The sequence below is a fragment of the Miniopterus natalensis genome, chromosome 19 (assembly GCF_054644295.1).
Source record: "Miniopterus natalensis isolate mMinNat1 chromosome 19, mMinNat1.hap1, whole genome shotgun sequence".
NCBI classification, from domain to species: Eukaryota; Metazoa; Chordata; class Mammalia; order Chiroptera; family Miniopteridae; genus Miniopterus; species Miniopterus natalensis.
The window spans coordinates 33,741,536-33,753,217 of record NC_142099.1 but is presented as its reverse complement, the minus strand read 5'-3'; the positions used below and the strand labels follow the sequence as shown (position 1 = coordinate 33,753,217).

Sequence of the window (11,682 nt, the reverse complement as noted above, 5' to 3'; positions counted from 1 at the left end):
TTTCCCAAAGCAGCCACTCGCCCCACCTTGCCTGCATGGATCCTACATCTCTCAACATGCTCTCCCTTCAGCGTTTTCTTCCTAATCTACCTACAAGGAACTGAATGGAATCAGCTTTGTTTCCATACACCAGAAAGAAATGAAACAATTACTCCAAGTGGGCTGGCTGGATGCAGTGTAAACTCCAGAGCAAGGGTGTCCCCGGCTCCTCTGGAAGGCACAGAGGACAGGGCTAAAGTGCAGATCCAGTTCCCTGCCTCCACACAGGCCACTGCCTCAAAACTCCTGTTTTCAGTGAGGCAAGAAAAAACCATTCATCATACTCCCCAGGCTGACTGAGCCTAGAGTAACTGAAATGTAGTTGAGCAGCGTGCATGCTAATACTTACTTTAATAGGAGCACATAGAAAGAAATTCACTGTGACTCCAGACCACGCATGGTCTTGAGAACTGGGGGCTTAAGAGAAGGTGACTAGAGGATGACTTCCTAAAACACAGGGAAGGGATCAGAGAAGGAACGGAGTCAAGAAGGACTCAGAATGCCTCTTGAATAGATTTCCCAGGGCTGGATGCTAAGTCAGGTTTCTGGTAGTTACCAAGGACATATAAATTATCTAAATAAGTTTTCAGTGACCAGAGCAACTAGAATTCAGCTCCTACAAGGCTGAAGAGAGACACAAAAGGCAAAACTGGGAAGGAGAATGGAGATGCCTGACTTCATGCTGTCTGTGTCTCCGGAAAAACAGAAAGGTCAGGACTGTACCTGAGATCACCTCTTCTGAGGCAGTGCGTGTGCATTGTCTTCTAGCCTGGTGACACGATTCACCTAAGTTTTGCAAGTCAGTCATTAAATGCAGCCATTATTGAAAATTAAATTATGTAAACTTACAATTAAATAAGTTATATGAAACAAAGGAGATCAGCACTCAAAACTCATTGCTTCCTAATTATTTTACTATAGTTCCCCTTGTCTCCACACTTGAGGTTATTGATGGCTACGGTATCTGCACAGTGGAAACACTCTACTGTGGGGTGTCACTGCTCACCCTCCCAACTTCACGCCAGGAACTCAGGTGGGTAGCCTGAAATCAGCCAGGGTGGGAGAACTTACATCACAGAAACGGTAAAAGCTATAAATCAAAGCTTCCCTGCCTCCTATGCACCCCCACCTGCGCCCCAAGGTCACTGTTAAACATTTACCACTACAAGTGTTTCATTCCAACTCTAATAGGCCTTCATGGAGGAGAAGTGGCAAATGACCAAGGTGTCCCTGAAGCAAAATCCTAGGAGCAGAAAGGCCCCTCCCTGCTCACCCAGCTGTGGTGATTGCCATCCAGCCCAGGATGGAAGAGCTTCCCGGGCTTCCCTGGTGAGTCACCCTAGCAGGAATCTGTCTCCAGAGTCTCTCTAAAATCTCTCTTACTGCTTATTAGTGAGCTTTTCTTGCCAGAGCCTCACTGTTCTCACCCTTTAAGTGAAGGCTAAGTCTGAGCATGATTCCCTGGTTCCTGGAATGGAGAAGGTGATGTCATTGATGTCATTCGACACAACGTGTACATGTGGCCAGCTGGCTGCCTCCTTCCCTCACCACCCTGCAAGAGACTGAGCTGGGGGGTCCTTAGACTGGGAGGGCCCTCCCCAAGTCATCGTAGTCAGTCCTCTGCCTTAGGGCAAAAGTGTGCCAGGCCCATTGCCCTGCCAATGATCTAACTCTCTATCTAACAAGTCATCTCATAGGTGCTAATAATGTGTGCAAATAAATGAAGGGGTGGATGGTTCCTGCATTTCTCCCCTCCCCTCACTGTTTAACACCCTCATGCCTTGTATCCCCATCTATCCCTAAGAACCTCAAGACATTTGTCCCTAGGTCCCTCTGTGCCACCATTGTCTCTCTCTCTTCTTCCACAGGTCTGCCAAGGCTGTGCCAGCAGTGCCACCACCCTTTTGCAAATACCCGAGCCAACCAGAAGGGCCTCCTAGTTGTCTATAACTAAGCAGGGCCTCTAGGCTTCCTCAGTTACGAAACTTGAAACCCAGATATTTTGAGGCCCATTGTACCCATACTTCATGTGGCCCCAGCGTAGGAGCAGGAAGAATTAGGAAGCCCAGTTGTACCTCAAGAGAAAAAGAGGCAAAGAGAGAGGGAAGTGCTTGGGCTCTCAACAGGCGGGTGGCTGGGCGGGGGTAGGAGGAACTGAGTGGCTATGAAGTGCCATGCCCTTCGGAAGACCCTCAAGCCCTGGACCCGACACAGGGGCCGCTGTGGGCCCGCGGGAGCCCCCTGGCATGCAGTACAACCACTGGCCCACTAGAGGCAGTGGAACTGGAAATGCGACGTTTAGGGCTCCCTAAGAGTAGACCTTGGACCAAGGGATAAATGCTCTGCGAGGACCAAAATTGTGTTCAATAGAAGAAACATATCTCTGATGGTGAGAGGCTGAAGGGACTGCACTGGGAGATAGATAGGATGATGCCAGTAAAGGTACTCAAGGAGAGGTTAGCACACCCTTTGGTAGGGATGCTGTAAAAAGAATTCAAAAATCAGAGAAACAGCCTGATGCCTTAGAGTCAAACATGCCTGGATCAAAACCCGAGTTAGTGCCTGCGTGGCCTTCGTCAACATACCTAATCCCTCTGAGCCTCAGTTTCCTCATCTGTGTAATGGGATAACGCACAACCTCGGGACTAAAGTAAGGATTAAATAAGACAAAATGCCAGAAACACCTGGCACTTAGTGGGTGCCCAATAAATGTCAATCCCTTTTCCATTAAGAGGGGGGCTAGGTTAGGCGACCTGGAAGGTCTTTCTACCCCAGAGCCTGACTCTGACACCCCTCCTCCTTGTTGAGAGAGAAGGCTACGTCTGGGGGAGATAAGAAAGTCGGGGTTGGGTAGATGACCGCAGCGGGAGGAAGGATGCTGAGAATGGTCTGGGAACATTCAGAGAGGTCACCCCTGCGAGCCCCTTGTTTCCCCTCTTCTGACCTTCCGGAATAAAAGAGAAAGGGGGGTGCTGGATTTTAAACCAGCCTGAGGGGGTCTCAGTTTCCCCGCCCGTGTGCTGAAGGAGCAGGTTAGCCAGCCCTCCCCGCGCTGCCCGCTGCCCATCCACAGGGGAAAGGGCACGGGAGGGACGCAGGGCGACGGGGAGCAGCGGCCCTCGGAGCGAAGCAGAGCCTCGGCCCACGCGGGCCAGCCCTCCGTGGAACCACAGCCTCTGTCGTACGGTTTATTTATTGTGCGAAAACTGCCGCCTCGGAGCTCAGGTCGCACGCAGCACAGTTCGGTCCGGAGCCCGCGCGCCCGCCCGGGCCCTCTGCTCGCGCGGGGGACCCGGGGCTCGGCCGCAGCCTCTCAGACGCGGCGCCTCCCGCCGTGGGCCCGGGGCTGCAGAGGCTCCAGGCAGCTCGCGTCTGCCCCCCCGCTCATTGCCCAGGGGAGCGCCTTCAGTCCGCAGCCCAGGGGCGCGCTCACACCTGCAGGCCGTCCCGGCCGGGCCGCGGGCCGGGCGCGCAGCCGGGGGCGGGGCCGGGGCCGGGGGCGGGGGCGGGCTCGGCGCAGGCGACCTTGACCTGCACGGGGGCGGGGCCTGCCTCGCAGGGGGCGGCGGCCGCGCGGGGCGCCAGCGCCACGTCCTCGGGGCCGCAGCTGGGCGGCGGCGCGTACTTGCGGCGCAGGGAGCGGCTGAAGGTCTGCGTCGGGTACCCCAGCAGGTGCGTGACGCGGCTGCCGCGCCCACTGGCCTTGCACCCCGGCGCCACGGCGTCCTCTCTGTGGAGACAACAGGCGGGCGGGTGAGCGGGCGGAGGGGCGGCTGTGGCCCCCTCCCGGCTCCGCGCCCCCCGCCCCCGCCCCCTGCCCCAGCCCCTCGCCCCCCTGCCCCAGCCCCTGGTCCCCCTGCCCCAGCCCCTCGCCTCCCCGCTCGGCCTCCACCTCCTCTCCTCTCCTCTCTGCCTAGGCGGGTGACCCCACGGCGGTCCTGGCCGTGCCTCCCTTCTGGACAGGGCTGTCCACACGTGTCCGGACAGCCCAGGGCAGGCAGCCCTGTCCAGGCGGTGCCCAGGCCCCTTCCCCAGAGCCACCGACTTGAGTAGGGTGGGAACCTTGGCGACGCAGAGCCAGCTGCTCTCCTGGCCCTTCTTTCCTTAACTGACCCTGGCCTTGCCCTCTCTCCCTTCTCACCTCCCGCCCCTCAATCTTCATCATCTTTTCCTCCATCCCCAGGACACTTCAATCATTAGCATTACAAGTCTTGTTCTATTTTTATTTCTAGTTTGTTTCTAATATAAATTATTAGCACTAGTCTTGACTCTTCTTAAATAAACACGTCCAGAGTTCTCACCAGCTCAATACAGGGGAAAAGTGGAAAAATACAGGCCCTGCCCTCCAGGAGCTTACAGTCTAGATAAGACAGACAGAGGTGCACAGAGGGAGATGGGGCCAGGAGAGCCGAACTGAAGCCGGGGCGTGAGGAGGGAGGGAGAGAAAAGCCATGCACGAGTGGCAGGCCGACATGCGGCGGTCCCAGCACTCCGTGGCGTTGGCAGGCAAGGTTGGAGTGGCAGGCAGGGGTTAGGAGGAGCAGGGTGCCGGTCTGCGTCGCACAGCCACATGCAGCATGCATCAGGTTTTACCTGATCTCATTAGCCAAGTCTCCGCAGGCCCCTCTGCCGCAGCCGCCGTTGCCATAGCCAAAGGCACCGCCGGAGCCACCAGCCCCGGCTCCACCAGAGCAGCAGCAGATGAGCCCCCAGATGCCCAGCAGCAGGCAGCCCAGCAGGAGCAAAGAGCCCAGCACTGAGCCGACGATCACGCCTACACGCCGGGAGTCTGTGGAGAGAAAGAGAGACTAGTCAGGCTCTCTGCAGCCTGGCAGGTGCCAGGGCAAAGGGTCTGTGGGAAAGAGGGGCTCAGGGCCCTGGGACACTCAGTGAGGAAGATCTGGGTAGATGCAAGTTAACCTCTATGTTTGCATATTTCTCCCAGAGCTTCCAGCCTGCCCTAGGCAGAGACCTGCACAGGATGCAATGGGCAGGCAGAGCCAGCTGAAGCTCCAAAACACAGCCTAGTTTCCTCCAGTCCAGCTACAGGACCCCCACAGCCACTGCACCTACCTGAGGACTTCACCTCCACCACACACACACTGTAGCCCACGTGGTTGGCCACGGTGCACTGATACAGCCCATCCTGCTCACTGGAGATGTCCTGCAACACCAGATCACCGTTGTTCATCAGACCTGAAACTGAAGTTGCCACACAGAGCTATAGTGAGGCGGAGCAGCCTGGTGTCTGAGAGCCTCACCCCAGCCTCAGGCCTGTGGGGTGGGGGGTGGAAGGAGGGACAGTGTGTGCACACACACTCAGGTCTATCTACTCCACACTCCAGGGGATTCACCTTCCCCCTGCTGGTACAGAGAAGCAAAGAAGAAGCCCTCTGCCAGCAACAGGACAGAGACATCATTAATTCACTCTGTGACCTTAGAGAAATATGTCCCTTCTCTGAGCCTTGTACAGTGAAGATAGTGTTAGACCAGAGGAATTCTACGGCTCGCTCCAGCTCTGATCATCTTGATTGGATTTTGAGTGCCAGCCAGCTTCTCTGTGTACCAGCAGCTTTGCACACTTCACCCATTTAATCCTCACAGGCCCCTAGAAGGCAGATGTTAGTATTCCCTTTTCATACATGATGAACCAAGGCACAGAGAGGTTAAGCCAGTTGCCTGAGCCTTGCAGCCAGTCAGTGGTCCAGCCAGGATTCAAGCCCACTGTCTATCTCAGAGGTGCTCTTTCCAAATGAACCACACCGCTTTCGGCTAACCCTCTCCCACCCCTTTGCCTCCTGACCTCTCAATAGCAGCTTCTCAATAGAAACAAGCTCAGAGGAGGCATCTCCCACAGGGGTCCTAGGTTTGACTTGGTGCCACTGATGGCCCGGGAAGCCCCAGCGGGTCTCAAAGTCCTGATCTTCCATTCATCCCCTCTCCCTCTTCCAGGGCCCCCTCACCTTGATTCATGGAGCTGTGGAAGGACTCCTGATAGGACAGCTCAGAGTGGAAACTGTGCTGGGAATGATAGGATCCTGCACGGTAGGGGTGGGTCTGCCCGCTGATCTTGGCCCACTTGTAGGAGAGAGGCGGGGTGCCCCCACTGGCATAGCATTTTAGCACCACATCGTTGCCATGTACCATGTGGCCCTCAGACCAGCACATGGGCACTGCGGGCCGAGCTGCAGGAAAGCAGGCAATTGTGAGCCAGGCTCAGCCACAAGGCAGAGTCAGGCTCAGAGCAGCCAGCCGGCCTTGGTCTGAAGTCTAGGGAAGGGGTGCCCAGAGGAGACTGGCCATACCTTGGACGGTGACAACGACCTTCCGGGTGGCCATGGTGGTCTTCTTCACCCGGCACTCATAAGTGGCTGTGTCTGATACCTGTAGGTTCATGAGGTTGATGGAGGCATCATACTGGCTGGGGTCTGGGGCTGCAAAGCGGACCCTCTGCTGCAAGTTGGGGAGGTTGCCATGATTGACTCTCTTGTCCTGGTAGCTAAGGAACTGTAAAGAAGAGAAGAAGACAGGTGGTGAGACAGGCAGAGCCAAGGAGGGCCATGTGGACTGGCTCCCTTCGGCAAGTCACTCAACTTTTCTGAGACTACTTTTCTCAGCTGAAAGGTGGGTGGGGTCAGATAAGAGCAAGTACTTTGGAAAGCATAGGACAGGCTGAGAACTTTTTTTTTTTATTCTCACTGGAAGATATGTTTATTGATTTTACAAAGAGAGGGAGGGAGGGAGAGAGAGAAACATCAATCTGTTGCCTCCCGAACATGCCCCAACTGGAGATCGAACCCGTAACCTAGGTATGTGCCCTGACCAGGAATTGAACCTGCAACCTTTTGGTGTATGGAATGATGCTCCAACCAACTGAGCCACCTGGCCAGAGCATGAGAACTTCTTGAAGGCAGGTACCACCCCTCTGGAGTGACTACAGAGCTCTCATCCCTGTTGCCTCATTCCACGGGAGGCCTTGGGGAAGTTCAAGGTCTTGGTTTAGAACCTGCCCTCTTCCTCCCCTCAGGGTGTTGGCTGCCCACCAGGAGACCATGGAGTGCAGGGTAAGGGGAACCATGTGCCCAGAACTCACCACATTCTCCCGATGTGAAGGGTCTGAATTGACCTGCATCCACTCGATGTCCAGCCCACTGGGACCATAATCCTCAGGGTCCAGGATGTAGGGGCAGCCTAGTCTTACACTGTCCCCTTCTGCTAGGTATAGGACCTCCTGGCCGTCCCCGTTGATCCGCACAGCAGACAGCAGTGCTAGGGGAAGAGCAGAACAGGTAGGCTGAGGGGAACAGCACCAGAACTTGGGTGGTCGGCTTCAGCCTCCCCTTCCACCATTCCCTGTCAGCAGCAACCCAGGCTCAGCGGGGGTTCCGCGGGGAGGGGCTGCTCTGAGTGTGTCTGTGTGTGCATGAAGCCACATATGCAAGTCTGTACACACTTGTGTATGCATGTTTATATTCTGTGTGTGGGATTGCATCTGAATCCTGCTCGTATGTATACAGCTGTTGGTCATGCTTGTATGTATGCATGATTGTGTATGCATGTATGCGTATGTGTACATGGCTGCTTATGTGTACTGTAAGGATACTCATGCCATGACCAGGTAGGTTGTCTGCTTTTATATTTACATGATGTGCGTGTGTGTGCAGTGTGCACATGGAGCACACAGAGCTGTTAAGTGCCGTGACAGAGGAGCCTGGCTGGTTAAAAGCTGCCTCTTACCTGGAGGCAGGAGGATGGGCACCACTGCCTCTGGGGTCCCTTCCCAGCCCAAGAAGCAGAACGGGGTGTAGTGTGTGTGCGTCTTGTATCTGACGGTGCATGCCTGTGGCTGTGTGCGTGTGTGTGACGGCAGGGGCCTGGTTATGTCAGTGCTCTGAGTGATAGCGCATGCCTGTGCATGACAGCTGTGTTCATATGTGACAGTGGGACTGTGGCCACGTGCATCTGTAGGACAATGTAAGCCTTGCGTGATGACGTGTAACAATTTGGACTTTGTGTCCTGCCCTCACGTGATTGTATGGCTCGGGTACAGCTGCCCCCACATGCTCACTCCAATTGGGTCCCTCCCAGCGCTGCCAGCCTGCTCCATTGAGTCAGCCTGGGTGAGGACCTACCGTCTGGAAATTCAGCACTAAGCTCCTCTCCTTTCCTATTCTGAAGCCCCAGGCAAGCACTAGCCCCAACCAGTTGGACCTAGAGAAGAATAGAAGGGGGGTGCCCAGGACCCCAACTTTGGCAGGCAGGGCAAGTAGGTTCTGCCTCCCAATCTCCTGCACCCCTGGTTTCCTAGGCCCCTTGCTCAGCCTGGACCACCCTCCTGCATTCTTTATTGGTAGGCAGCAAGTCCTTTGGAGTCTCAGCCCCTGGTCTCAGCAACTCATTCAGCTCTGCCCTTCTCTGGCTCTCTCCTGAGACCACCTTCACAGTTAGAGAGCATCTCATACACACAATTACACTCTGTCACAGCCAAAGACATAAACACATAGACACACTCTTATAAGCCTTCCAAATGCAGGTACGTACTTATGCAGTTCCACCTTCCTACACACAAACTATCAGATTCATACAGACACACATCTGCACACCAACACAAGTCCAGAATAATCCAGAAGACATGCCGACTGCACACTGTATAGTGCATGTGTGCTCGTTCAAAACCAAACATACCTGCAGAAACTTACCTGGTTCTAAAGAGCCAGCATGCACTCTTGCAACACCCCAGCAGCTTAGGCATCATTGAACTTGTGCCTCGGAACCCTGGCTGGACCACCAGCCATGCTTTAACCCCACTAGGCTCCAGGGGTACCCAGAGCAGGCAGGCTAGCTACTGGGGCTCTAACGGGACCTGGTGGTGCCTCCTCCAGCCCCAGGCCAGGAGAACATCAGCTCATTTCTGAGATAAGGATCCTGATGGCATCTGCCAGATCCTGGGGCAGCACAAGGCAAGCCAGGGATGAGCCAGAACTCAGCAGAGAACAGAGGCTCCACCCTAAGGAAGGGCTCCTGGAAGCAACCCACAAAGAGAGGACTCTTCCCTGCACCTGGGGCCGCTGACAGGAGGGTAAGTATTCAGGGAAGGGGGCTTGGGAAGGAGGGGCGAGCAGGGAGAGTTCCTTCACCCAGCACTAGGCGGGGTGTCTGCCATTGTCCCAGGCCAGGGAGCCTCACCCTAGCCTTTCAGTCTCCCTAAACGCTTTCTCAAGCTCTTCCTAAGGGCTCCGGCCTTTCTGCACTCCTTTACGCTCCTGGAGAAGTTCTTCCTGGTGTCTCACCCTGATTTCTCTGGCTGTGACATTGAGGGAATATGAGAGCAGACAGGGGTTGGAGAGAGGGAAGAGAGCCAGAGTGGAAGAGAGCCCTGGGCAGGGAGATTCAGAGGAAGGGAGGGAAATCACCATGGGCTCCAAGGAAGAGGGCTGGGGTAACTAATTGTGCCCCCACAAAAGCACCAGGGGTGGCACACCCTCTGGGGATGTCACCTCAATAGGAGTGTCTTTTCTCAACTTGTAAATTCTTTGTGAGTTTTCAAGCTGCTTCCAAAGCTCCTAACCCTCCCTCTGGAGGTGGGAAAGAGAAAGGAAGGGAGGGCAGAAAAGGTGGCCCCCACAAGAGGATATTGATGCATAGGTACATGCAGCACACACACAGGGCACACGCCACACACATGGAGATAGCCCAGGTTCCCATAGCACAGCTGGAGCTTCCTTCATGGGCTCTGCCAGCCCAACGCTCACCAAACAGAGGGCGTTGCAGACATTCTGCCGGAAACTCAATCATTCACACACACTCACACACACTAACACACACACACAGAAACCCACACACTAACACACAAAGGCTGAAAAGCCTTCCCCCTTCATAAGCTCTTTCCCTCACGCTCCCTCACCCCTAACCCAGACCCCAGGGCGGGTCTCAGAGCCATTTCCAGCAATGCTCACACCGGGTGGCCCTTGCTGAGACTTGCCCCAACCTGGGCAGGTAGCCATGACAACCAACCTGAGCCCTGCCCTCAGCGTGTGCCCCAGTGGGGTGAGGGGGCTCTGAGAGTTGCTGTCCCCACCCTCCTCAGGCCTCATCTGGAGGGGACACTACCCTGGAACTTCCACAACCCAAAGGCCTGGAGAGGAGGTCTCAGATCAGGGCTATAACTGGCAGTGCTGGGAGCAGCCACTCATGCCACATTAGCCTGAGGCTCTGCCCTCTGGAGGCAACTCCCGGCCCTGGGCTCTGGCCTGGGTGTGTTTGGGGGGGGGGCGCCTCCTGCTGGATAGCACACACACTGGTGAAAAGGGCTCCTTCCTAGGCTCCTCCTGAGCCCCCACTCAGCTTTGCTGCTCACCTGACCATCCACCGCACTCCCAGTTTGCACAGCCCTGTACTCAGTCTTAGCTGGTGGTGCATGTGTGAGCCCCACAGCGAGGGAGCATCGAAGATCTCTGCCCCAAGCCTTCAGGATAGGCTCTCCTGGGGAGAGGCCCCTTGGCAATATCCAAACCTGGGTGGCAGCAGGGCGACAGTAGGCCGAACCCTGCCAAGGCATCTCAGACAACCGCCAGGCTCCTCTGTGCGCCCCTCACTGCCCTTTTCTGCCCATCCAGCCCTGTGCCGGCATCCCTGCCTGCTGCCCAGCCCCATACCTGGGCTCAGGCACACGAGCAGAAGGTGGAACGCTCCTCGAACTCCCATGTCTCTAGGCTCGGCGTTTCCTCCTCCTGGGCTGGGTGTCCCTGGGCCCGTGGCTGTGGGGCCGGTGGTGGTAGTGCGTGTGTGGGGATGGGTGGAGGAAGGGGGAGATGAGGGCCCAGACACTGCCCCGGGGTGGTAGGAAGGTACAGTGAGTGCCCAGCCCAGGAGCAGCCAGAGTTATTTCTATGGGAGGGAGGGGGCCAGGTCCCCGCCTTGGGGAGGAGTCCCCAAAACCCTAATTATCGGGGTGACAGAGTGGCCTACCTGGGCATTACCCAGCCATCACCCAAGCTCTTCCCTATCCAGAGAGTGGGGCAGGGCTGCCAGTGGGACTTGTAATTAGGCACCTGTTAAACTTCTTCCTCCTGGCCCCATCCTCAGGTGACAATAGTCACCCCGTTTTATGACATCCGTGGAGCTCCCCTCACCACTCAGGTTTGTTACCTCCTTCCCCAGGGGGAATGGAAGAGGAAGGAGAAGCCAGGCTGGGGAGGAAGGATGTCCAGGCCTTGAAGGATTAACACTGACCCCAGGGTATAGGGGTCTGACACACCTTCCAAATCCTGCTCCCTCTTATCCCTGATCCTCTGAAGGATGTCCCCCAGGTCTGTGGGAAGGGGCACCAGGGAAGGGGACACTAGGGCTGGAGGGAAGGGACACAGGAATGCCCAGCCCACCTTCCACCTGAGGCCTCTGGTCCCTCAAAGAAAGTCTGCTCTGCTGAGCTGAATGAGAGAAGGAAGGGTGAGTTTGGGATCAGTGTTCCCCTAGCTGCCCCCTCTGTGCCCCCAACCTATACCTGATGCAAGGTCATCCTTGAATGTAGGGGATCCCTGGGAGCTTGGGGTATTATAGGGATCCAGCCCAAACTCCCACACAAAACTAAAACCAGTTCAGTGAGGCCTGAGGGGAGAAGACCAGTGTGTGTAGAGGGAGAAC

General features: G+C 56.0%; 1 protein-coding gene across 1 annotated transcript; it reads right to left on the bottom strand.

Annotated features, from left to right (window-relative positions):
* Positions 1 to 3,468: 3,468 nt before the first annotated feature.
* Positions 3,469 to 10,743, bottom strand: VSIG8 (V-set and immunoglobulin domain containing 8). The gene is made up of 7 exons (XM_087828204.1): positions 10,695 to 10,743; positions 7,133 to 7,308; positions 6,345 to 6,546; positions 6,003 to 6,224; positions 5,113 to 5,241; positions 4,633 to 4,828; positions 3,469 to 3,769 (listed from the first exon to the last, which is right to left on the bottom strand). The coding sequence occupies exons 1-7, from the start codon at positions 10,741 to 10,743 to the stop codon at positions 3,469 to 3,471; spliced, it is 1,275 nt and encodes a 424-aa protein (XP_087684330.1).
* Positions 10,744 to 11,682: the final 939 nt, after the last annotated feature.

What these genes read in the sequence shown, in the direction of transcription:
- VSIG8 (XM_087828204.1), bottom strand. Translation starts at nt 10,743, where the DNA reads ATGGGAGTTCGAGGAGCGTTCCACCTTCTGCTCGTGTGCCTGAGCCCA. An exon ending in GCTCGTGTGCCTGAGCCCAG is followed by an intron (nt 7,309 to 10,694) that starts GTATGGGGCTGG and finishes CTCTTCCCCTAG; the next exon opens with CACTGCTGTCTGCTGTGCGG. An exon ending in GGTCGTTGTCACCGTCCAAG is followed by an intron (nt 6,225 to 6,344) that starts GTATGGCCAGTC and finishes GCTTTCCTGCAG; the next exon opens with CTCGGCCCGCAGTGCCCATG.